At 46.3% G+C, this 24,484-nt stretch overlaps 1 protein-coding gene across 21 annotated transcripts in view; it reads left to right on the top strand.

The window, feature by feature from the left end:
- Positions 1-24,484, top strand: part of DNM1 (dynamin 1) — a 65,218-nt gene that overhangs the window by 22,809 nt on the left and 17,925 nt on the right. For 13 of the 21 annotated variants that reach the window (XR_008508741.1, XR_008508740.1, XR_008508739.1 and 10 more), the window contains exons 2-15: positions 749-822; positions 1,358-1,507; positions 1,881-2,084; positions 2,588-2,686; positions 3,366-3,526; positions 4,397-4,539; positions 4,618-4,753; positions 5,909-5,976; positions 10,340-10,478; positions 15,096-15,182; positions 15,368-15,438; positions 15,883-15,934; positions 17,147-17,158; positions 18,420-18,533. Coding sequence is in view for 15 of the 21 variants with exons in the window: in XM_054516968.1 (XP_054372943.1) it covers positions 749-822; positions 1,358-1,507; positions 1,881-2,084; positions 2,588-2,686; positions 3,366-3,526; positions 4,397-4,539; positions 4,618-4,753; positions 5,909-5,976; positions 10,340-10,478; positions 15,096-15,182; positions 15,368-15,438; positions 15,883-15,934; positions 17,147-17,158; positions 18,420-18,533 (1,510 nt within the window). In the remaining 6 variants the exon portion in view is untranslated. Of the gene's footprint in view, positions 1-748; positions 823-1,357; positions 1,508-1,880; positions 2,085-2,587; positions 2,687-3,365; positions 3,527-4,396; positions 4,540-4,617; positions 4,754-5,908; positions 5,977-6,975; positions 7,115-10,339; positions 10,479-15,095; positions 15,183-15,367; positions 15,439-15,882; positions 15,935-17,146; positions 17,159-18,419; positions 18,534-24,484 lie in introns of all 21 variants that reach the window. The other 8 variants (XM_036394097.2, XM_036394095.2, XM_036394093.2 and 5 more) reach the window with 3 other exon arrangements.

Raw genomic sequence — 24,484 nt, 5'->3', positions numbered from 1 at the left:
CTAGCAAGGTCATCAGCAGATGCAGTGAGCACGCCTAGCTTTGAATTGGAAAAAAAGGAAAAGCAAAGGACAACTGGTGGGCTCTGGCTGCTAAGTCAGCATTTGGAGAGTGTTAGTACAAGGCTGCTTTCCCTTGAAATTACTTGGAAGTACACAAAAATTCAGGATTCTTTTAAATATAGAAAGAAATTGCAGCTTTTGCCTTGGCAATACTGATATCTTGATAGTTATAGCCAGGAGAGACCCTATGTGGAGACATGCCTTTGGCTGCTGGTTATTTTCTCAGTTGTATCACGTGGTGTTTGCACACTGGGACAATGTGGTGTCTTCTCAAGCCTCAAGTGCAGGGTGTGAGTGAATTTGTGTAATTGTTTTTGCCAAAAGGAGGCATGCTAGTTCTTTGGCTCTGTGTCAACTTCTCTTTTCTTTCTGAAAGATGAAAGTGTATTTTTTTCCAAAGTACAGACAGCTGTATTAAATGGGCTTGTTAGCTAACTTGGAACTTCAGCTGAAGGAGCTGGACTGCCACAGACATGATTAGAGGGACTGTGCTGTGAGTATAAACTACTTCAGAACAAGCTCTTGCCCTTCTCAAGGAGAGGCACTTTGTTTTTAGTAACTTAAACTTTTTTGTGCTCATAGCTGGGACTCCCCCTTAGAGTCCATTTACACTTAATAGAAGCAGAAAAGCTGTAAAAGGGGAAGGAAACAATCACACACTCATCCAAAACTTCCTGTTTCATTGCAGGGACTTTCTGCCACGTGGATCTGGCATCGTAACCAGACGCCCACTGGTCCTTCAGCTGGTCAATGCCAGCACAGGTATGTGAGCTCCCTTCCCCTGTGTGTCCAGCTGGATTGCTGTCCTAGTCAGGAAGTTCTTATTTGATCACCGGAGAAAATAAATAAGGATTTTCCTGAGTAAAAATGACCTGCAGCCTTTTTGCCTGTTTAACATCTAATGCATTAAGTATTGAGAAGCAAAATGCTTCTTAATTTTTTTTCTTTTAATTTATTATTCAAGACTCCATGCACACACATCATAATTTTCCTTTGCCTATGCAACTGTGACTCTCATGAGTAAGACCTAAAAGCCAGAGCACCCTGCTGAAAATATAGTGAATTAAGGGGGTGAAGATGTTGGGCTCAATTGAATTATCTCAGGTGTAGACCACATAAATGTGACTGCAGTAACTACTGTTCCAACCTGCAAACTCTGTGGGAAAGGCTCTTGCCAGACTTCATCCTTACAATTGTGTTTTGTTATGTTGTGCTTTGGGACGTGATGCTTTCATCACACTTCTGAGTGTTTCTCTGGTTTTGGTGACTATTTCTGACTCTGCTTCTGTTTACATAGAATATGGCGAGTTCCTACACTGCAAAGGAAAGAAATTCACTGATTTTGAGGAGGTCCGTTTGGAGATTGAGGCTGAAACAGATCGTGTTACTGGCTCCAACAAAGGGATTTCCCCTGTGCCCATCAATCTCCGAGTCTACTCTCCCCATGGTGAGTCCTAATGCAGAGGGACCAGCTCTTCTAGAAGGCTCTGCACCCCATTGTGAATTGAAAACAAAGTGCTGTCATCCCTTCCTGTTCAGTGTAGCATATGTGGAAGGACTTTGAGGGCACAATTTTCCTGATCAGTGTGAAAACAAGTGATTTAAAGGGGAGGGTGATGAGATCATTGACAATCACAGCAGAAACAACCTGCAACTGGTTCTTACTGACCCATAGCAAGAAAGAAGTAGAAAGCTTTGTGTGCTTTTGTCTGCACATCTCTTATCCTTACTGGAGTCACTTTAACTACAGGTGGTACTTAAAGACCAGAACATTCCTACCTTAACAACCTCTTGTGCTAACTCCTGTGTCCTGTGTCTAGTCCTGAACCTGACCTTGGTGGATCTGCCGGGTATGACAAAAGTCCCTGTAGGGGATCAGCCCCCTGACATCGAGTTCCAGATCCGAGACATGCTCATGCAGTTTGTCACCAAAGAGAACTGCCTCATCTTAGCAGTATCCCCAGCCAACTCTGATCTGGCCAATTCTGATGCCCTGAAGATTGCAAAGGAGGTGGATCCTCAAGGTAAATGTCTCCTGATTTATCCTGGCATTACTAGACAGTGGCTGGATTTTCATTTGGTTGTGATTAGCCCAGTAGCTCCTGTCTATTGTCTTGGGATGTATTTTCACCAGCATTCTTCTAAGAGGTATTAGTGAGTGTTAACAGTTGCTGTAGTAATTTTGTTACTCCCCTTTTGTTCATTTGTCTAAGCCCCATTTCTAGAGAGTTGAAGGATTTTCTTTCCTTTAATCATTTGCATTTGGCCTAGAAAGAACTAGGAAAATATACACTAAAATCCTGTTCTGCTGTGGCATAGCTTGTGCATTCAGCAGGATACAGCTGAGAACTGATCTTGACTTTTGTCTGGTTTGCTCTTGTGGCCTCTTGTACATGATGGGAGCTGTGATATGTGACTTTAAGAGCCCTTGGGTAGCTAAGTTGGGCAATCTGTAACCTCTGTGAACAGAGCAAAATAATACATGAGTCATTTGCTGATCAAGTATGTTTGTGGTTTTTTCCCATAGGCCAACGCACCATTGGGGTCATCACCAAGCTGGATCTTATGGATGAAGGAACTGATGCACGAGATGTGTTAGAAAACAAATTGCTTCCCCTCCGTAGGGGTAGGTTTCCTTGTGCTTTGCCCATGATCTCCTTCCTCTGCTTTCCCTGTGTGAGGTGTCCTGGCCTCATCCTCTTCCTCCCTTCCCTTCTTATAACATTTCTTACAACTTGTGGTTAAACCATCTCTGTTACAACCTAGAAGTGAGAAAAGTTGGGGAACAGGGCTCAGTCATGCTGTTAACAGGAACTTTTTAGGTATTTATACCTTGATATGTTGTCCTAGCAGAAACACACTTATGCTCTTATTTTTACTTTTTCTTTCCTCCTTTCATTAAGGCAAACTGTGAAAGATGTCTAAAACACACCCCTTGCTGCCATTGTGACGGGATTAAATAATTCTGGGCTGTGGTACTTGCTGTGGCCATGGCAAAAGTACCTGTGCTAAGGACTCATAAAAAGAGAGTCTGAAATAAATGAAACTGGAGTGTGCTTTGTGTTAGGGGAACAGTAACAAATAAGCTAATTCTCTGTGCCATACTAATTTTTGTCCTGCATACCAAAATATCAGAACCTGGGCCATTCAAGGAAAGTCTAATTTTAAACTCTTCCAGTTGCCCTAATAATGTGTTACCACTAGAATCCCCCTTTTGTAATGCTGCTGGCTGAGTACCTTCCTTCTCAAGTCTGGGTTTTATTTACATCCTTGCAACCATCTGATCTCTAACCCCACTCTCACAGGTTACATTGGTGTGGTCAACAGAAGTCAGAAGGACATAGATGGCAAGAAGGACATTCAGGCAGCTCTGGCTGCAGAGAGGAAGTTTTTTCTCTCCCACCCAGCCTACAGACACATGGCTGATCGCATGGGAACCCCATTCCTGCAGAAAGTTCTGAACCAGGTACTGTCCACAGTCAGGAACTGCTGCCCATGGTGTCACTGGCTGTGAAACGCACTGAGGCAAATAATGGAGCTTGCACCCCAAAGGCAGAGCACTGATTTATCCTTTCACTTTCAGTAGTTGGTTTGTGGTATAATACACTATCAAAATGCAAGGTCTTTCTGACTAAGTTAAAAGATACCTTCTAAATTCTAGTGATCTCTGTACCTAACAATATTTATGTGATACTGACAGTTATTTCCCATCTATTAAGGCTATCTATTTTTCATACAGCAGCAATTTGCTGTTGCTTCCTTCTCTGCTCCCTTGAAATACTCTCTGAAATGGAGAGAGTCTCTTTCCTATTTCTCCTTATTCAAATATTCATCTTCAAACTGGAGTTTCCCACAAAGCTGTGCTTTGTAGAGGCTCTCTTATTAGAGCCTCATGAATGGTTTTGGCTCCTTCCACCTTAACTTTTCACCCTTTGTTGTTTGAAAAAAGGCTTTACCACCACATTGGGTGTCAATGGTGTGCTAATCTGAAGGCAGAGTAGCCTTTACCCTCATGTAAAAAGCAAATGCTAATACTTTAATGTGAAGTTTATTCTTGGATTTGAGTCATTTTGGTTTGTGTGGATGGGAGTTTTGCACCATACTAGAAGGTAAACTGAAGGTCAAGAGTAGAGGGGTGCAATAGGCAGGAGCTGGGAAGGGGGAATACCTTCAGCTCATAACTGGTATTTGTCCTAGGATAGACATTTTGTTAGGACCACACAGAAGAATTGAACACAGAGAGGAGCTTTCATCTGTTTTATAGTGTGGAGGCAGCAAACTCTTCCCAGTAACTACCTAGAGGTTTATTGTCCTCTTAAACCTTCTTCTTGTGCAGCAACTGACCAACCACATCCGTGACACGCTGCCAGGGCTGCGGAACAAGCTCCAGAGCCAGCTCCTGTCCATTGAGAAGGAGGTGGAGGAGTACAAGAACTTTCGCCCCGATGACCCTGCTCGCAAGACCAAAGCTCTGCTTCAGTGAGTGGCCTCTGTGTCCCTCCCTGGAAGGGCCTGCTCAGCAATGAGTTCTACTTCATGCTCTTGGTTTTCTTTCAGGATGGTCCAGCAGTTTGCTGTGGACTTTGAGAAACGCATTGAAGGCTCTGGAGACCAAATTGACACCTATGAGCTGTCGGGAGGAGCTCGGATCAACCGCATCTTCCACGAGCGTTTCCCCTTTGAGCTGGTGAAGGTACTGCCTCCCCATGCTGCTGACATACACTTTTTGTTTCCTGTTGTGTGTTACTACTTCTGTCTCTTTACTCACTCCTCTTGCTATATTTCATCAGTGGACTTTCTCTTCATCTGCTTTGTTTAATGGTTTTCCCTTTTATCACCTTTTTTCACTTGTTTGTCTCCTTTATTGGGATCTTCCCATAGTGCTGATTTTCCCCTCTGTCCCTGTTTTTGTGACAGAACTTAACTTCCTCTGTGCTAAATGACAGTGTTTTTTGGACTTGATTCCTAGATGCTAAATTGAGCGTGAAAAATCACTTTAACAGAACCCATGGTAAATCAATGACTGAATGCCCTCACAGATATGTCAAAGCTACTATGACTAAATTTCATGTAGAAGGAATGATGCTGAAACTTGTATTTCTTGATCCTGAGCATCAGACTAGATCTAAAGTTGGACTCATAGATACCTAAGAAGCAGGAAAAAGAATTGTAGGTATACCTGGGATTACTTCTGTCTGACCCCTATCAATGGCCTAGAGGTAGGAATGGTATAGAAACTGTACTCACCTCTTAACAGTGGAGGAGGATTTTTATTGAAATACAGTTTCCTTGGATGGTGAATTACACTAACCTGATCAGGATGGGTTCTGAAAATCTTTTTATAATGTCAGTTGGAACAAACTTAAGAGCAGATCTTTCTGCTTCAATATTTTTTACATTGGCTTTCTTTTTTCACATTTGAATAAGATGAGGCCTTTCTAGTGAAATAAATAGCCTTCCTTGTGTTAGATTTACAATTCACACAAAATGTTTTATCCATTTGTGGTGTTCACTGAAAAAGCAGCTGCCAAGATCTCATGCTAAATGTTGTGAGGCAAACCAATTTTCTTTAGAAAGCCATCTAACACTTCAGTCCTAGTGCTTTACCTCAAAGAACCTCCTTAAGAGCAGCTCGGGCATCTGTAAATGGAGGCCCTTAGCTGTTTGTGTGTGTCCAGGGTGTCCTGCTTTGGCCACAGCAGTTTTGTGGCCGGACTCTGTATCCAACACTTGGGCAAATATCTCATGTGTCACATGGTAGTGCTGGCATGGGACCTCTTCTCTTCAAAGTCTGCTGTTGTGCAAATCAGTTTCAGAAAGTTTCTGATGGAATTGTCTCCTGGTGCAGATGGAGTTTGATGAGAAGGAGCTGCGGCGGGAGATCAGCTACGCCATCAAGAACATCCACGGTATCAGGCACGTATCACACACAGGCAGAGCTCTGGCTGAAAAGCCTTGTAAATACTTCTAGACCTTCCAAATGGAGTTGAAGACTTCAGAGGTACGGTAGGTCAGCCAAAGGGAGGGATAAGCTCTGGCTGGAATCTGGGATTAGGGACAATCATTCAAGAGTTTGCTTTCTTTTCCCATGTGGGAGTCACAGAAGCCTACAAGGTAAAAGCCTGGGTGTCTTGACATCTTCTCCATCCTTTTTGGGCCTTGACATAGGAAAGGATAGGAAGAGGGATGCAGCCCCGTACTAGTCCTTTGTTTAGTTAAAACTAAAACATTGATTTTCACACTACCCAGCAGTTAGTTGTTCAAAACAAGTGTTGGTACAGAGCCCCTCCTCCCCTAGAGATTTGAGGGAGCACTGGTGTGCCTGTCACCAGGGTCCCACTGGCCCCACATAGTTAACAAACAGATCTGTATTCCCTTCAGTGTGAAGGTGAGTTGTCACTGAGACCCTGAGTTGTGCTGCTCTTGGGAACGTGCCCGTTGGAGCCCTTCTGCACACAGGGATGTGAACAAACACTGACCTAGATTTATTTTCATTCCTTTCTCTTGGTCAGCTACCAGCTGAACTTGATAAAGGGTATCAGCTGTCAGTGTCCTAGCCTTTAAGAAAATCTTCCAGAGAAGGTCTCATCTCTTCCACAGCTCTGAGATGAAGTACACTGTGCAGGGGTCAGCCCCTGCCACCCTTAGGCTGAGGTGAAATGGTGACCTGGCTATGGCTGTCCAGCTAAGATTGATTTTTGCCCTCAGCACCTCCTTCCTTGCAAGTGCCAAGCATCCCTCATTTTTAATGAACTTCAGTCAGGGCTCTTCCAGGGGATGTGACACTTCCCAGCCCAAATGTCCCGGGTTTTGGTGATGGTGGTGCCTGCTCCAAGATGTGTGTGTAACTCTGTGACATTCTCCTTGCCCCTTCTCCCCTTCCTGCCTTGTCTTGTCCCCACCCTGGGTGTTTAGAACCGGTCTCTTCACACCTGACATGGCCTTTGAGACCATTGTGAAAAAGCAGGTGAAGAAGATTAAAGAACCTTGCCTGAAATGCGTGGACATGGTCATTTCGGAGTTAATCAATACTGTTAGACAGTGCACCAAGAAGGTAACCAGAGGCAGCATGGAGTTGGCACCTTCCACCTGCTCGCTGGCTGCGGCGCAGCATCGTGACCTGGGCAGGGACTTGCCTGCAGCCACACTTGGTGTTTTCACCACCTCCTCAGCATGACTAGACCTGAGCAGAGCCAGCCTGGAGCGATCCAGCCAACAAGCCAAACAGAAAGGAAGCCCTGTGGAATGTGTGCTATGGCCCTGCTACCTGAATCTTTTAGAGCTGAGGCATTCTAGAGATGTCCTGGCCACCCCTTTGTCTGTAGCATGACTCCTGGTTCCTTTGAAAACCAAGGGTATTTCTCTATGGCTACATTTTTCTTGAAATTTATTATGTGGGTTTATTTTCCAAGCCAGAGACTGGGATTTAAATTTTGTGCCCTCTGTTCTTGTAGAAGTGAGAGGATTAATCCCAGAATTGCCCTTGGGGGATGTATGGGGCTGAAATTTAGAGCTAGAGCACTTACAGTTGTGGGTTGTATCTCAAGGAAACGTTCCTGTGGTGTTTGGCTTGGTTTCTGGCTGGTTTGGTCCATATCCTGATCTGGAATAGTAGCACATGGCTGAGAAGAAGCAAGTTAGAAATGTTCATCAGCCTCTGGGCTCAATCTGTGCTCTCTCTCAAGAGAGAGGACATCAGGCTTTGCCCTTTGGGATCCATACTGGTATTTTTTGGGGTCGAGGGTGGGAGCCTTGATTCTGCCTTTTGGATGTGGCAGCTTTTGTTTTTGAGGTTGGGGTTGAAAGGGAGCACGATAAGGTGACTTGTGCCATTCTTCTCAGCCATGACTTGCTGCTTCAGGCAGGGCTGGGTGCTGGTGGAAAGACACCTCAGTTAGGACTAGGTGGCACTGGAGACTGGAATCGCCACTGGCTTTTCAGGTGCAGGTAAATGGGCACTGCAGGAGGTTCCCACAGAGTCTGACCCCCCTCTCAGCAAGGGTGGGGACAGGTGCCCAAGTGGTGACACTTGCCATCCTTTGCACAAGTGCCTGGTCCTTAGGGCCAAGAGCCTCTGCAGAAGGACTCAGGTGTGCAGACATTTGCTTTGCCCCCCAGGACAGACTGGGAGAGCAAAGTGGATGCAGTGAGAGGTTGCTCAGGTTTCTAGAGTGCTGGAGGAGCTTCCTTTTTCTGTCCTGCTGTCCTCTCTTGGGGTGTGTGACTGTGGGAAGCACCCAGAAAATTGCCATTAGAGCCTGTTGACAGGTAAGCACAGGCCCTCGGGCTGCCAAGTATCCAGAGTCACCTGCTAACTGGATCAGAAGGGCCCTCCTTTTTCATGCCCTCTGAAGCTTCTTTTGATTTGTTCTCCATCCATCAATTGCTATTCAAAACTGCCCATTGATTCTTTCTCATTGCATCCTTTTTTCTTCAGTTCCAATTTCTTACTTCATTGTTTCTTTTTCATTCCTCTTTTTACTGATAATTTTAGAATAAACCCTCTGTTTTGAAGGCAGCAGTTCCTCAAGTGATCAGGTGGTGGGTACAACAGGGTGGGAAATACGGGAGGAGAAGAGACCAGATGGATGGAGGGGAAATATCACAGATTCAGGAATAAAGGATTCATTTCAGCTTGGATCCTACTGCTAAGGTGTTCATGGTCGACTTCAGTTCTGGTTGCTCTGTGTGTGCTCTATTAGCCATGGTTACAGTTTTGTTTATGAAGAAACAAAATACTGTCATTCAGGTGATACTCAGGTATTGTAAGGGACTAATTTTTTTTTTAAAAAATCAGACTTCCCCTGAAGTCTGGTGGGGGAGACAGCATAACTTGAGCTTAGCTGGGCAACTGGATTAGTAGGAATCCACTGCTGGGTCAGAGGATGTGAACTGAACGCTGGAAATGCTTCGCTCAAAAGAGGCATTGTTGGCACTCGTAGACAGACCCTTAGGTGAATCCAAATCCTGTAACACATTCCAGCTCTTTGCTGATTAAAAGGCAGAGTGGTTGTACATGCCCTAATATGTGTTGAAGAGTGGTTTAATTCTGGTGTTGCTTGGGGACTTGCAGGTGTTATCCACAGAGATGTGGAAGATGAGGTAAAGGAGTAAATACCTGATTTACATGAAGGGGTGGTTATTTATAGCCATCCCAGGATTTGTTGGTAGCTGCAGGCATCCCAGGTGTGGCTATAAACTGCAGCTTTAGAAAAGCAATATCCCATTCCCATGCCAAGGGGATGTTATTCCCTGAAAGCACTGGCAAAGTACTAATGGCCCATGGTAAGACAAGTAACTCAGGTTATGTAACAAAGAGCATCCAGCAGAAGCTCTAAAGTGTTAAAAGAAGTGCTGAAAAACTTTTTTTGGTGCAGTAGTCTTGAATTGGATTGATCTTGGCTATATTTTAGTAACTTTAGTTTCTGTGAACTTTCTGTTCTTTTTGAGTGGAGCCATTGAGAACACAGACCACAAAATATCAGTGGAAATTAATAGCTCCTTATAAATCACAGCAGGCCTATGTTGGGTCTGGTGCTGCAGGTATAATGGATGCTTTGTATAGCTGTGGATGTCCTGTAGCACTTCTGCATTTTCCTAAATACTGGGTGCATCTGTTCTTACTGAGGAAGCTGATGTTGCAGGGAAGATGGGTGAAATGAAATGATGTTCTGTAAGTGGAGTGGTTTGCTCAAATCCCTGAAACTGAGAGACATCAGTTGAGTTCTGCCAAAACAAGGTGCAAGTGACAGACCTCTGAGGTCTTAGCCTGGCTCCTGTTCAGGCTTCCTGCAGCTGGAATAAGGGAAACTTGGAAGGGAAGATAACTGTGGTGGGAAGGAAAGGGAAATGAGATCAAGAGAAATGATAAATGGTGAGCCTCTAGGAAAAGGGACAGTGGCTCACTGACAAGAAGTTGTGTCTTGAAATCCAAAGAAGCTTTCCTTCAGGAAGTGATCACTTGATCCCTGGGGGCTCCATTCATTCATCTGGCTCTTGACAGCTCACCATTTCACTGGCCCAGCTGCTCCTACCTCATTCCCCCTTTGACACTTCCATTTGCCTGTAGACTCTCCTGATACTTGGCAGTGCACAGGCCCCATAGCAATGCTCACCTGGTTCAGTAAACTAATGGAATGAACCAAAATCTCACTTCTCATTTTGCCTTGTGTTTTCTCTCTTCTCCCTCTTCCTTCCTTCTTTCTTCCTCCTTCTGCTCTTTCTCTGCTTTGCTTTCTTCTTCCTCGTTGCTTCCTCCCACCCTTCCCCTGCCATGCAGAACGGGTCTCTTCACGCCTGACCTCGCTTTTGAAGCCATAGTGAAAAAGCAGGTGCAGAAGTTGAAGGAGCCAAGTCTGAAGTGTGTGGATATGGTAGTGAGTGAGCTCACATCCACCATCAGAAAGTGTAGCGAAAAGGTAAAGAAACAAAAAATCGAAGAAAGGTCAATGCCCATCCCCTTCCCACACACTTCCATGCTGTTTCTCCACACACACACCCACCCACCAGGAACTCCAGCAAATCTAGAGAGAGAAAATTGATATAACAATGCATCTAGAGGAGAGCAGCAACCTGCAGGTACAGGAGCAGTTTAAAGGCAGGCCAAGGGGAGTGGGTGACACCTCTTTAGCTGAGCAGTGAGCTGCGACCCAGTGAGTTACTCTGGCATAACCTTTTCCTCTGACTCAGTGTGGATCAAACCCTTTGTAAGACCAGTTTGCTGTGCCATTGCCTGCACATTTGGAACTTCTTAGTTGTTATTTTTAGGACCCCCTTAAATCCAGGAACCCTAGAAAAAGATAAAAAGGCAGAAAAAGACCTCCCACCCCCACAGCATGAGTGGTCTGCAATGCATATTGAACCATGGCATCTACAGAACAGCAGCTGATTAAAAGTTTGAGGTGCAAGATGTTCTGCAAGAGACGTTCAGACCTTTGAGAAGAGCTTTTCCAGGCATTACACCCTCTGCATCATTCTCCTGCTGATTTCTCACTCCATGGACTATGCTCAGGGGGAAGTAGTGTGATGCTTTTCCTCGCTTGCTGTGAACCGCAGGAGGTGGAGCCTGAGGGCACCAGCAGGTGGAGAGTGACAGGAAAGGTGTCAAATACTTCTTGGAGGCTGGGGCAGGAGTGGCTTTGATTCCCGGGCTGGTTCCTTCCAGGAGAGGGCACCACATGCCTCCTTTAAAAAAAAGGCAGATGTGGCAATTGGTGTTAAACTTACCAGCGAGGGGCCAGAAACATCTGGCACAACAGAAGTGTGTTCTGGAAACTGAGTTGGAAAGGAATGTTCCACGGGCTATTTTAGGACTTGGAAATTATGGTTTCCTTCTTCCAGGGTTACAGCCAGGCTCACCAGCATTTTGGTGAGCCCTAAATTGGGAAGAAGGGGAAGATAAGAATTGATGTGAGTTCAGAGTGAGAGCAAAAGATGAGTTACTAAGGTCTGGCCCACTTAGAAATGCAGAGCTCATTTCCACCTCTGTAAGAACTCATCTTTGACATGGCCCAAGCTCTGCCCAGTGTATTTCTTGAAGAGTCCTGCTGTTGCCATATTGTGAGGTCTGATGTGAGGCAGAGCAACTCCTTCTCAGCCTGTTTCTAATGTGGATTTTTATTTTGATGGGTGTGATTGCTTACACTGTGTTCTGTATGCAGCTGATGATGTCTGCTCTGGGTGGGGAGAGAGAAGGATGATGAGAAAAAACCCCAGGGGTGTTGATTCTAGTTTCTCTGTTAGACCATGTCATTAGAGTGGCTGGATACCCACTTGCTCTGTGGATTTTTAATCCATGATGTGATGGATGACCCTGTGAGGATATTCCAAGGTGATGCAACCTGGGTAATCCTGTAAGGAAGGTGATAGTGATACTGTAGGAGACTAATGGTGTGGTTAAAGCCAGAGAGGCCAGGGAGGCAGATGTTAGATGTAAATAACTGCCTCAATGAAAACACATAGGATAGTACTGGAAGAAAAAAAGGAAGACTTTAGTAATGTTTTAAGTCAAATGTCTGCATGAAGTGAGAAGGGTTATCTTGCCTGTACCTCCCTCTGAAAGAGTAGAAAGAAAGAAAAGGCCACTTAAGGATTACAGCTGGACTGAGATGGGTTCTGATGCCATAAGGTAGTAACAGCACAGGGACATTAGTTAATTTGCAATATTTATTTTGCATGTTATAGCTCTAACTGCTTGACATGGACAAGAGCATGTGCTATTAGGGGAAGCATCTGGAAAAGGCTACTTTAGGACTGATGCTAATTGTAAGGTAATACCCAGCCTGCCATGTTGTGGACTGATGCTGCATCTAAAAAGATGACAAAAACTTTAAATTCACCAGAAGTCCTGCAAGGCTTCTAGAAAGAAAGGCTGCTTGGGCTAACACCTCTTGAATTAGCTTAACAGTCCTGTAGCCTTGGTTTGTTGCTGTCCTGAACTGTTGTGTGTTATTGTTTATGTTCTCTCACAATTATTTCATTTCACCTCAGATGGTGAAGAAATCATTGTATGTACAGTTGATAAAGCTGTATAGATTGAATATTATGAGACTGTCAAAGAACACAGAAGGTGACAAACCCATCTGTGTTACAGTACAGTTTTCCTGTATGAAAAGTTGACCATTTCTTGACTATTAGAGAAAGCTGAGGGCTGAAGAAGACAGCTATTAGCAGCTGTCCTGTGACTGGCTTGATTCTGAGCTTCTCCCTATTGGAGGGTAGCTCCAAAAGCAGCAGAAAGCTGGTATAAGCATGCTCCCTTACATTTAGGAAGATAATGTTCTAGCTAGTGTTTTTCCAAAAGCAGGAACCTTCTGTGCCAGACTGCACTGCAGTGTCTCACAAGTGCAGGAAAGTCTTGCAAGTCAGCAGCCCTTCAGCTGAAGGTTGATCTCTGGTGTGCTGGCAAGGACTCGTAGAATCTGCAAAGAGGGGAACTAAGGAGCATTGGACAAATTGGTTTTCAAAGAGGGCTGTAAGCTTGTATCTTGATTAAACAGGAAAATGATGCTAAAGCAGGATGGAAACACCACAGAGCTGGGACATGATCCCAGGCTGACAGACTTTACCCCTCGAAGGGTCGCCTGCTCTCCTGTCTTTCAGAGTCATGGCATTTCTGGGTGCTGTTTGTCCTGCTGGTGATAACTCCTTGCCCCTCTACACCCTGTTGCATGTTCCTTGGTGGTGTGACATCCTGTGGCTTGTTTATCCTTTTTCCTTGCCCACCCTTGCTGCTCCTGTGCATGCTTGGGGTCGGAAGCTCCTGCATGGGGAACAATGCTGCCAATTTATTTTTGCACATGGATGTTGCTGGACGAGCTGGGTTCTGAATAAACCACTACTTGTTTTGCACTTTGTGTGCATTTGAACTGGTTGGGACTGGGATGGTAGGGGGAGGTTTCATGTGGTTTTTGTTTGACTGTGTTTGTTTGTTGATTTTATTTTTTTAAAATTTGAAGCAAAGAAGCTGAGACTTGCTTGAAGGTTTTCCAACTTCCTGTTTTTTCTGTTTGACATAACTTGCTCATCTATCCTTTGCCAACCCCCCAAAGGAAACAGGAAGCTTTCCCTGTCTGTCTCTGAAGCAACCAGCTGCCTGAACCAAAAGATCATGGAGAACACCCAGTTTTTGCTTTTAAGACAAGGTGGTACTGGGGAACACAAATTCCACTTTTTTCCTGCCTCTGTGGCCTTCAAAAACAAAGTACACATTTAAAAATAGTGTCAGATCTAGTCCAAATTCCAGTTCTAGGCTATTGCAAATTGTTTGACTGCAAGGGAGCTCAAAGGGTTTGAAACTATTTGTTGGCAGATGTTAGGAATATTGGTGGTGGTTAGTGTGGGACCTGGCTTCCAGAAGTGATGCTGCACATTTTGAGACTGTCCTTTGTAGCATGTTATAATTATGTATACAAAAAAAAAAAAGGACAAACCAGTTTAAGCTGGTTAAGAAGCTTTCATAAATGGGAGGAACAAAACAAATGCAGTACATGTCTAGGGCAAATGAAATACTGTTTGACATCATAGTCAAATTAGAGAAAATATTAAAAAAAACCCAGGGAAAATAGTTTCACAGGGGATATGTGAAGTAGGGAAGAAAGGGATGGATTCTGGATCTGGAGGTTTAATTTCATTTGACTGTGCTGGGCTTGACCTGAGATGCAACAGTTGTTGCTGTAGGAATCACTAGAAGTTTATGACTGTAGGCAAGAAGGCAGGAGCTGTGGAAACCCAGAGGGCTTTAAAGGTGCTGATTCTAGAAATGTAACTCAGGTATTATCTCTATAAATAATCTTCCCTTGAATCACAGCTACCAGAGTCCTCCTGCTTCTCAGTGTGGGCAGGAAAGGATTCACTCCTCAGTAATGTAGCAAAAAGTGTTGTAGATGCAATGTGAGCACAGATCTCAGTTATGTAATCCTGCCCCAGCACAGGTAGAAGCAGCTGGATGCCCAGAGCTCAGTGTTTCTTGGAGACATGAAGGCTTGAGCTGCTCAGATCCTGTGTCTCTGCTTGCAGATGTTGGAGAGAGACAGATGCTTTTGTTTGGTCCCTCAGCAAACAGGGACTGAAATCCTGAAATCCACTTCACTTCCTCGAGGTTTTAACAGGTTGTAAGAACAGGCCATTCACCTGCTTAGCTGTTACAGTGAGATGCTGAACATCTAGAGAAACTACTCATTTAAATGGGAATGGAAAAACCCCACAAGCAAGAAGCAGTGCATTTACATCTGGGGTTTGCCAAAAGCCTCATGACAGGAAGAATGTGGTGAGTTTGGAGCAGGTCTCTGGTGAGACAGAAAGGTTGCTGCAAGACTGAAAAGGGCTTTTCTCTAAAGCCCAGAGCAAGCAGAAATTAACTTTGCCTGCAACAGACCTCCAGGAACTTGGAAAAATCTGTCTGCAAGTCCAGCTTTCTAGAACTTCCCTTGAGAATATCTGGTAGCAAGGTGTATGTGTGCATGTGTACATGTGGGGGGCTGCAGCCCCCTTTTTACCTCCCTTTCCCATGTGCACGTGTTTCCTCTCTCCTGCAGCTCAGCCAGTACCCTCACCTGCGGGAGGAGATGGAGAGGATCGTCACCACCCACATCCGGGAGAGAGAGGGCAGGACCAAGGACCAGGTGGGGATCAGGAGTGTGTGTCAGGGGGGAAACTGGCTGGGGGACACCTCTTGAAGATGTCTGAGTTGGGCCTGAGCCAAGGGGTGTCTGGCTGCAGAGGGGATTGGATGAACAATGTGCAGGGCTCTGTGTTCCCTGTCAGCAGGGTCAGTCGCTCACCTCCTGTCTGTGCCTCTCTTTGGCAGGTCATGCTTCTAATAGACATTGAGCTGGCTTACATGAACACAAACCACGAGGATTTCATTGGCTTTGCCAAGTAAGCACCCACCTCCTATTGCCTTCTCTTCTCCATGTGTGTTTCCTGTGGCTCTGTCCTGTAGCTGCTCCAGTAAAGGGGCTGCAGATGCTATTGTCCCAAGAATGGTGCAGCTCTGTTTTTGCTTGTTTTTTCAGTGGCTCTGGATTGCAAGGCTGGGGTGAGAATAGAGATGCCTGGAAGGGGGTGTTACAGGATTAGATTTGTGTCAGAACAATAAAACCCAGCAGCTATGGAGGGTTAGTGACCCAAATGAGGTTCATGTGGGAGTGAGAAGATGAGTAGTCCAGGCTGAGAGAGCAGATGGCAAAAGATTGGGTTATAAAGGTTTGGAAGCCAGTGCTGGGGGGCCCCAATTGACTGTAGCAGCTGTCCAAAGGGAAGGGAATCCAGGTGATCAAGAAGAGCCTTAGAAGTTTTGAATGTCTCTGCTGTTGTTTTCAGTGCTCAGCAGAGGAGCAGCCAGATGAGCAAGAAGAAGGCAGCTGGTAACCAGGTAGGCCAAGTTCCATCTCCTTCACTGCTGCAAGGAGGACATGTTTGCTACCTGGGAGCTACCAGGTGGACAAGTGCTGGGCCTGGATGCAGCACTGCTCTAAGTTGTTTTGTTGTGTTGCCTATTTTGTTTGTTTTTAACTCATCAAGCTGTTTATAACTGGAGGATAGTGGTTTAGGCTACCTGCAGTCAGGAAAAATTGAGCATCTGGCAGCAATGGAGGGCAATGGCAGCTTGATAATCAAGATCTGGTCTTGCTTTTCTGGTAGAAATCCCTATTAATTAATGTTCTGTGAATTCCTGTTTGTTCGGCCCCTTCACTAACTTTACCAACTCTCCTGCCAAGGTGAGAGGTACAGAACACCAGGTCTGAACTGTTACAGAATTGTCCTTTCTAGTTGTCTTTCCCATGAGTGGTATCTACTTTCTGAAAAGAGATTTCAAGAGAGTTCATGGGCTCTTTTTCTGAAAAACTTCACTGGAAGTGTATAAATCTCTGTACAGGGAGCTAGAGGGTGATGATAGCCATGGTTGCAGTGGGTATGTATCAGAACACACCCATGAGAGAAGACAGCAGTGGAGGGGAGGACTTCCCTTAATCCTCCAGGAACTGTAAGGAGTGTACACAGAATTAAAAAGAGAATAATGACACTTTGTCCCAGATTTGCTGGGGACATGGCAAGGCTATCTTGGCTAGAAGATCTTGGAAACAAAGCCTTACAAGCAGCTTCATAGAGAATGGAAGCAAATGCTTTTGCTTAGTCTTTTAAAAAGACATTCACTCCTGACATCCATCTTCATAACAGAATGTTGGCCACCTCTCCCTGGACATGACATTGCAGAGTGTTTCAGATTGTTGGCAGGCAGGTGTCCTCAGCAGGTTGGGCTGGCCAGCCAGCCATTTTGGAGCAGCTGTAGGGAATCCCATCCTCTGCAGCCCCTTCCAGTAGAGCTGAGGGTAGAAGAGTGCAAAGGGCAGACTCTGGATCTACCTCTAAAGTGCTTTCGCTTTCCTGTTAGCAGATTTATTTTGGGATGGGGGTTGCTTGTGTTAACACCTGGGGTAAAAGATTTGGTACGAGCCTCCAATTTATTTTATTTTATTTTTGAGCCTCTCTTCTCCTGCTCCAGCTTTCCTGGTAATAATCTCTCCTCTCTTTGCTCCTCTCCTGCTCTCTGCTCTGCTGCTGTTGCTATGGTTCCCCTTTGCAGGATGAGATCCTGGTGAGTAGAAGGCCACTCAGCAGGGTGTGCTAATGAACATTAATGTTGCATCTGGGAAGGCAAAACCAGGGCATAAACACATTATTCCCTCTGCTGCCGAATGGGGAGAGGAGGGCAGCTGGCATTAGACACAGACGAAGCAGAAACGAGGTGGAAAGGTAGTATGGTGAGGAAGAATTCAGAGCTGCGGGTACATCTTCGAGTGGGTGGAGATAAAAAGCAGCAATCCAAGGATGTGTAGTTCTGTTCCACTGCCCCCTCCTGTCCACACGGAGAGTAGGACTAGCTCGAGCCTAGAAGGCAGGAGCTGAACATCCGAGGCTCCTGCATTTGCCTTTACAGAGTAAATTGCCAATTAAATGATCCTGTACCTCCAGGGCAGGTATCCAGGTAGGCCACCTGGGTAGGTTGCTCACACAATGCAACCAACTAATGCACAGTGCAGTCTCATGGTTTTTCCATGCCAGGAAGTTTTCAGCAAGCATATCCATACAACACAGTACAAATAAAGCATGCAGATGTTTCTGGGTGTGAATAGTGCAGTAATAGTAAAAGCTAACGCCTTTAAGCTGATGCATACCTGCATTTGATTATGGCACGTGTGGGGTTCTGAACTAGCACTTGGTGAATAGGAGTCCCCAGGAGAGTAATAGCCTCGTTTCTTTACAGACTAAACTTCTAGGAACTTGTCTTGCCCAAGATTAATATGACTGCCCAAATACCTGGGTATGCTGAAGTCCAGGGTACTAATTCCAGATGCACCATTTTGTTCTGTTATCCTTAGTGATTCTTTCACTAAACTCAATTCTTTCTGGGGTGCTTGGTTGTGTACTGAACTAGTTCCCCCTACCCTGAGTTGAGTGAAGCACTCCACACCTGCAGAAAGGTGTGCTGGTGTCCTGGTTTTCTCTAGGTGTGGCCTTTTCTGGGTGTTTTGCTGTGATTTGGTGCTTGTAGGTTGTGCCAGTGTCCAAGGCACTCCTGATGTAGTTCTTTCTGTATCTCTTTCTTCTTGGCAGAGGGTATAATGCACAGCACTGCCAGGTTCCTTCCTGCCTCTTTGTTATGCTATTCCTGGCCCTTTTGGGGCAATGACCTCCACTGGCCAGATGAATGGGGGCTCTTCTGGCAGCAGCAGAGAGCACCATGTTCCTTGTCTTTCCATTCTGCTCTGCATGTAGGGCTACCCTTGGATCCCTCCTCTGTCACCTAAGGCCGGGAATGATTGTCCTTGCTAATGCTCACTGCTTCCACCCCCCAGGTGATCCGGAAAGGCTGGCTCACCATCAACAACATTGGGATCATGAAGGGTGGCTCCAAGGAGTATTGGTTTGTCCTGACAGCAGAGAACCTCTCCTGGTACAAGGATGATGAGGTGAGTAGCTCAACTCTGCTGCTTGAGTCTCAGGAATCTGAGGAGGACCAGCACTTCAGGTCACTGGGTATTATGGATGCATCTTGTGAGTGCTGTCTGCAGCTTGTGACAAGCTGAAACTATCCTTGGGCCAGGCTCCCCATGGCCTCAGTACTGCTGAGCATTTCAGAATTGATGTGAATGTGGCTTGTTTGACGCACAAGGAGTAATATTTATGCTTGAAGTTCTGGCTTGGTGGGAAGTTGACAGGCATTTGAAATGAATTTGACCTTTATTCGTTTTGCTGTGGCAGCTGTGATCATCAAGGGTCTGATGGGTTAGTTCCAAGATTTGGACTTTTAGGCATTTGTGGGGCAGCAGTGAGTTTTCTGAAGGCACGTGGCAGTGATTTCATGCATCTCCTGGTTCCAAGAAAAAAGCTCTCTCAGAGCAAAGCAACAGGAGCTGTGGACCTGAAGCTCTAGCTCCTTCTGACTTCGAGTAAATGAGTTAATCTCACCCAGGTCCAGCTCTTAAACATGCAAAGTAGGAATGTCTTTTTACTGATTCTATATTGAGCATGCCAATATAAAAATAACATATGTATAATGCTGTATCTAAAATTGTTTGAGTTGTAAATGGTCAGAGTTCTGCTGATCAGAAGTACAGTGATGTGTGGAATACCTCTGATAGGAACATGGACCTACTCTGTAGAGTTGCTTGATAATCTTGAATATTTTAGCAATTCTGGCAACATGCTGTGATGTGTTTCTGCTTCACTGGGAATTGTTATAAGCAGACAGAATCGTTCCAAGCTGAAATCACTGTCAACAGCATCTTGTTTCCAATGCAAGACAAAGGTAGATAATTGTCCCTTTTGATTACTTTGAAATAGAAAGAATAGCTGGATGGTTCTGGTAAGGATGTGATTGAAAGGTGTAGTCCCCTCAGTGTGCTGGGAGATGAAAAATGTCTGGTATGATGTAGTGGTAAGCTCTGAGTTGATTAGGGTTTCTGATTTCAAATGAAGAAACTTCTCTGCCTCTTATTGTGGTCTGTGTCCCTCAGGTGTTCTGAGGCACTCACTATTGTGTCTGGGAGCTGCAGCCAGAACTGGATTCTTGTCTAGTTGCTATCAGTGGGCCTGTTTTCTTCTCAGCAGGTAGAAATGATGACAAATACAGTGATGAATCAGCCTCTAAATATTGCTTTCTGTATGGAGATGACTGCTGTGCTGCTATGGATGAGCAGGCAGCAATTTCCTAATTAAAGAACCAGGCATTGAAATGGCTTTCTCTAAATCAGTGTGTCTCTGCTGTAAGACCCCTGCCCTTTGTGTTCAGAGTTGCTTGGGGAGGTTTCCCTCTCCTCTGGGCTTCATATGCAGGTCGAGTGGTTATAAACATCAAGTAGTTTAATCAAAGCCAGCTGCTACATCTGTATTACAGAGATGATCAGAATTCCCTGTTCTTCCCCCAGGGAGTGGGAGGGAGGGCGGTCTGCAGTGGGGATGTATAAACTGTTGATAGATTCCAGTTGCCTGGGATGGGGATTGGACCTCCCTCCCCTCCTGAGGGAGGGCAGCCTTGGGGGTTGATAGCAACTGGAGGTCTGCACCATTTCCCTTCTGCAGAGCTGCCTAATGAAAACAGTTCCCTGCCAGCCCCTGTCCCTTAAACACAAGAGAACCAGCACCAATGAGGTCTGAGCAGCCTCTGAGAAAGGAGCCTTTGTTTTCAACTGAGTGGGAGCAGGGGGGAAAGGGAAGTGTGTGTTTTATTTGCTTCCTCCCCAAGTTCAACTCCTTGATCACTGGCTGTTGTGAGGGAGAAAGGAAGCAACGTCTGCCTGGACTCAAATATTGAATCAGGCTAAAAGTTGGTGCATTTGACAGGCAGCTGGGAGAGCCTTGGGCGTGGGGATTCCCATCCAAACCTCAGTCCTGCATGGAGCTGACTCAACACCCAAGAGCTGCTCACAGTGCATGGTCCCCTGTCAGATGGGATTTTTCCGTGTCTGTTACAGAGCTCTCCTCCTTCCCCAGTTCGGGAGAGCTCATGTCCTCTTCAGCTCCTGGAACAGTCTCATGTGTTTTTAGAGGTTGTACACCATGGTCTTTCTGTGCTTCAGCTCTGGAAGGAAGGGGGAGGCTGTCTGCCCCACCCTGCAGTTTTGTGGGCTCTCTTGTCTTAGTTCCCCTGTGCTCTGGCTGCTTTCCAGAGGGAACAAGGGGAAAGCTGAATCTGCCTTTTGTGGATGGAAGTGCTGGTAGCAGAGCTGTGGGTGCTGATGGGGGAAGGAGCAGGGTGAGGTGGTGTGTGCTGGGGTGAGGGTGAAGGCTAGGCCAGCACCTCTGGGGCCAGCAGGGCTGGGGACACTGCCTCTCCCTGCCCTGTCCCATAAGCCAAGACCCAGTGTCTGTGGAATGAAGACATCTGGACCCCATTAGTGAAATACCAGTCTTTCCGCAGCACTGGCTTGTTTTTTTCTCTGCCTCTGAAGAAAGGAACTGAAGCTTAAAATGTCTTAAAGGGCCCAGCATTACATGTTAGCAGGGATATATGGCTGTTGATGCTCTGGAGGGGCCTGAAGGAGTGTGCTGGGGAATGGGAGGGGAAGGAAAGAGTGGGCCAAGCGGGGGTGGAAAGTTGGCTCCCCACTCTGCCTTGCTGCCAAGAGCATGTGTGTGTGCTCCTGGGCTCTCTGTTTTTCTTCCTGTCTCCTTTCAATAAGTCAAACACTGGCCCCATGGAGAGTGGCCCCACAGAAAGCTTGGCCTCCCAGGACCTGGCGACCCTCCTGAGGTACCTGCATGTCCTGAACCCTGTGGGATCATGCTGCAGGCCAGCAGTGGGAAGGAGAGGTGGGGAGGAGCCAGCTCTGGCTGCTGGCAGTACAGAGTGAGGTTTCCTTGCTCAGGGAGGCCATAGTATCCCAGTAGAGCAGCAGCACAGCACCAGAGCACATTGGCTGCTCAGCAAACACCACAGTGGACATGATACAAGAATTTGATTTGAATACTCCTCCTGCCCAGATCCCTTATGAAATGCACAGTGCCTGTGACTCTGCAGGGCTTTCTTGCCTGCTGGAAAAGATGGTCTGTGAGCTTGGAGAGAGCTGCTGGTGACAAGGACCTTGTAGGCAGGATGGAATGAGCACTGTGCTCTGTGGTTCCTGCCAGTAAAGCTCACACCCCGCTCTGCAGGGTAACTGTTCCTTCTGGGGTGCCTGTGTGCCACTGTGTGCTGGAGTGTTTGCACAGCTGGGTGGATGGATATATCTGCTGCTTCCTTTGGGAATTTGTGTGAGTGTGCAATACAGATGGAACCTTTTGTCCTTACTCAGGTAAATCATGTACTAGAAATTTGGGTCTTGTGTGAATGGGTGGCTACATTAGAAGAACGACCTTATTGGCTTGGGGGTGTTCACATGTTGCATGCAATGTCACTGCATTTCAGACCTGTGTGTACAAGGAGGGGTGGCTGCAGAGTCTTAGATACTTTAGGTGCATGCAGATGCTTCATATTCCTTACAGATCGTGTTGATTCCTGATGTTGTTGAGCTTCTTCTCTGTCTTCATGCCTTCTCTTTTGCTTGAAACATATTCCTGTCCTGGGGAAGTGACAGGCACTAAATAGCTGTGTATTCTGTACCTGTCAGTGTCCTTTACCCAATTCTAGTTTACAAATAAACACATGGATCAGTAGAGACCATCCCCCCACTGTACACATGCACTTCCCTCCTCTCTGGCCCCTTCCACTCCCCAGTCCATGTTCTTGAGGCCCAGATCAGGTGGTAGAAATCCTTTTTCTTTACTCAAATGGCCCCAGTCATCAGAAGCTTGCTGTGATGAGTTGGCTGCAGTTGAGCTTTTGCATCCAGCTTGCTTTAAAGAGCATAAGAACAGGTCTGCTCTGAGGTGGTTCCTCTCCTGCTTTCATGCTGCTCTCAGGTGCTCTCTGGAAAATGTTCATTTTCTTTACATTCTCTGTGGCGCCTTTTCATTCATGCACTTATCTTTTTTCACAAGTGTATATTTTCTCATAATCTTACTCAGTTTTTATCAGTCCTCATTTATGCATTCACTCATTTTCTCTTCTTTCTCTGGCTGACAAACATCAAAGCAAACACAACATCCAGAGCATCCAAACCTCCAACTTTGAATCCCTTGTGGGTTTTTCTTTGTATTATGACCAATATTCTTTACAGTATGAACTCCCCTTCCTCCAGTCACCTTTCTGTGCTTTAACCTGCCTTCTCAGGTAGCAAAGCACACCACAGTTGTGACTCTGACAGGCCTGTGTGTTTATTTCTGCATTTTATGGCAAAGCTTAGCATGTGAAACACAAGCCATCCTGATCACAGCTACCTTGAGACAAGCACGTGAAACTGAAAGAAATAAGAATGGAATGAGAGAGACAGAGCAGAAATAAGAGGGTTGTGAGTAAGCTGGTGAAAAGGCAGGTAGAAGTGATGATCAGGCATGGCTCCAAAGGGTTAGACCCTCCCAGGCTGAGAGATGAGCGACCTCTGCATGCAGCCATCCCCAGAGCCCACCCTCTCCAAGCATTCCCTCTGCCGTGCAGGTGTTGCCGTCCCCGTGCAGCACTGGCAGTGTGTGGTGTATCCCAGCACAGCCTAACCAATGTGCAGACTACTGTACAATCTTGTAGTCCTGAACAGGTAGTCTGAACACTGGGCAGACGGAGTGGAGCCTCTGCGATCTGCTCTCCGGCAATCAGCAGCTCGTTAGTCCTCTCCCCTCCCTGCTTTTGGGATGGGGTTGTGCGGGGCAGAGATGGGGTGAACGAAAGTCCAAGTCCTGATTGGAAAAACATCCTCCTCTGGCAGCTGGGGGAGAAGAAATGTTGCTCCTTGCATGTTTCCAATTTGGAGCAAGTCTCCAAGCGCCTTCCTCTTCCAGTGCTGGTGTCAGCCTGGTACCTGGATTCCACCTGGGAGATGCTGCACCTTTTTAGAAAGAGGAAAAAAAAAATTGATTACTGCAGTTTGAGGAGGAAGTCTTGGCTGTCACCCAGGTGTGCAGAACTTGTTGCTTCATTCAATTCCTTCTCTTCCCCATGGAGCTGTGTGGGAGGATCCTCAGGCCCCATGCACCCTCATCTCCTGTCCTGAAGACCAGTGGGTCCAGAGCAAAGCTCAAACAGAACCAGCCTTTGCTTCCAAGCCCTCCAGAAGGTCCTTGGACAGGGTTGCAGAAGGCAACCTTGGCCAGCTGCCCCTGCAGCTCACCTCTGGCTGCTGCAGGAGCAATCCACATCCCTTCTTTCTCTCCCCCCACTACGCCCTGGCATTGCTGAGCCTCCCTCCCTCTTCTGGTTTTTGCTCCCTCCCTTCTTGCTTCCCTTCTGTCCTTCTGCCTCACTTGACGTGGCAGTGGAAAGCTAACTAGACTCGAGGGAGGAGCTTGCTGGCTGCTGGGAAGGCAGAGTTTGGCAGGAAGTGAGCGGCTGACGGATGGGGTTGCGCGGGGGAAAGGAAGGTTCCCTACCCTGCATGGAAACTTGAGGAATGCTGTCGCTTTCTGTGACGCCTGGCTCTCATCTAGTGATTCCAGATGTTAGTCCCTGCCCACAGGATTTGCTCCCTCTCCCTTGTGCTGCAGGGATAAAAGGGGACTTCATTCCTCTTCCCTCCCAGGATTCCTTCTCCTGGTGTGGATGGTTAAGATTTGTGACCAAAAATGTGAACACTTGGAAATCCTATCTTGGCACTGACCGTGCACTGGGGAGGTGTAACCTGCCCTCTCTCAGGGGTTTGAAACACTTTGTGTGTGTCTGTGTGTGTTGTGCTTTCCTTTAGCAAAGCAAGTCAGCTACTCTGGGATGGTTCGTCCTTGCCCTGGCACAAGGGGACTGGGGAGAAGTGCCTGGTTGTCCTTTGTGAAGGCTGGTGGGCATTGCTCTGACGTTAAAGGGGTTGTGACAGTCAAGTTCTGGGCACTAAAGTCT

This window comes from Molothrus ater, chromosome 20 (assembly GCF_012460135.2).
Source record: "Molothrus ater isolate BHLD 08-10-18 breed brown headed cowbird chromosome 20, BPBGC_Mater_1.1, whole genome shotgun sequence".
Lineage (NCBI taxonomy): Eukaryota > Metazoa > Chordata > Aves > Passeriformes > Icteridae > Molothrus > Molothrus ater.
Note: the sequence above shows the minus strand (reverse complement) of the source record. Positions and strands in the feature narration are given on the sequence as shown.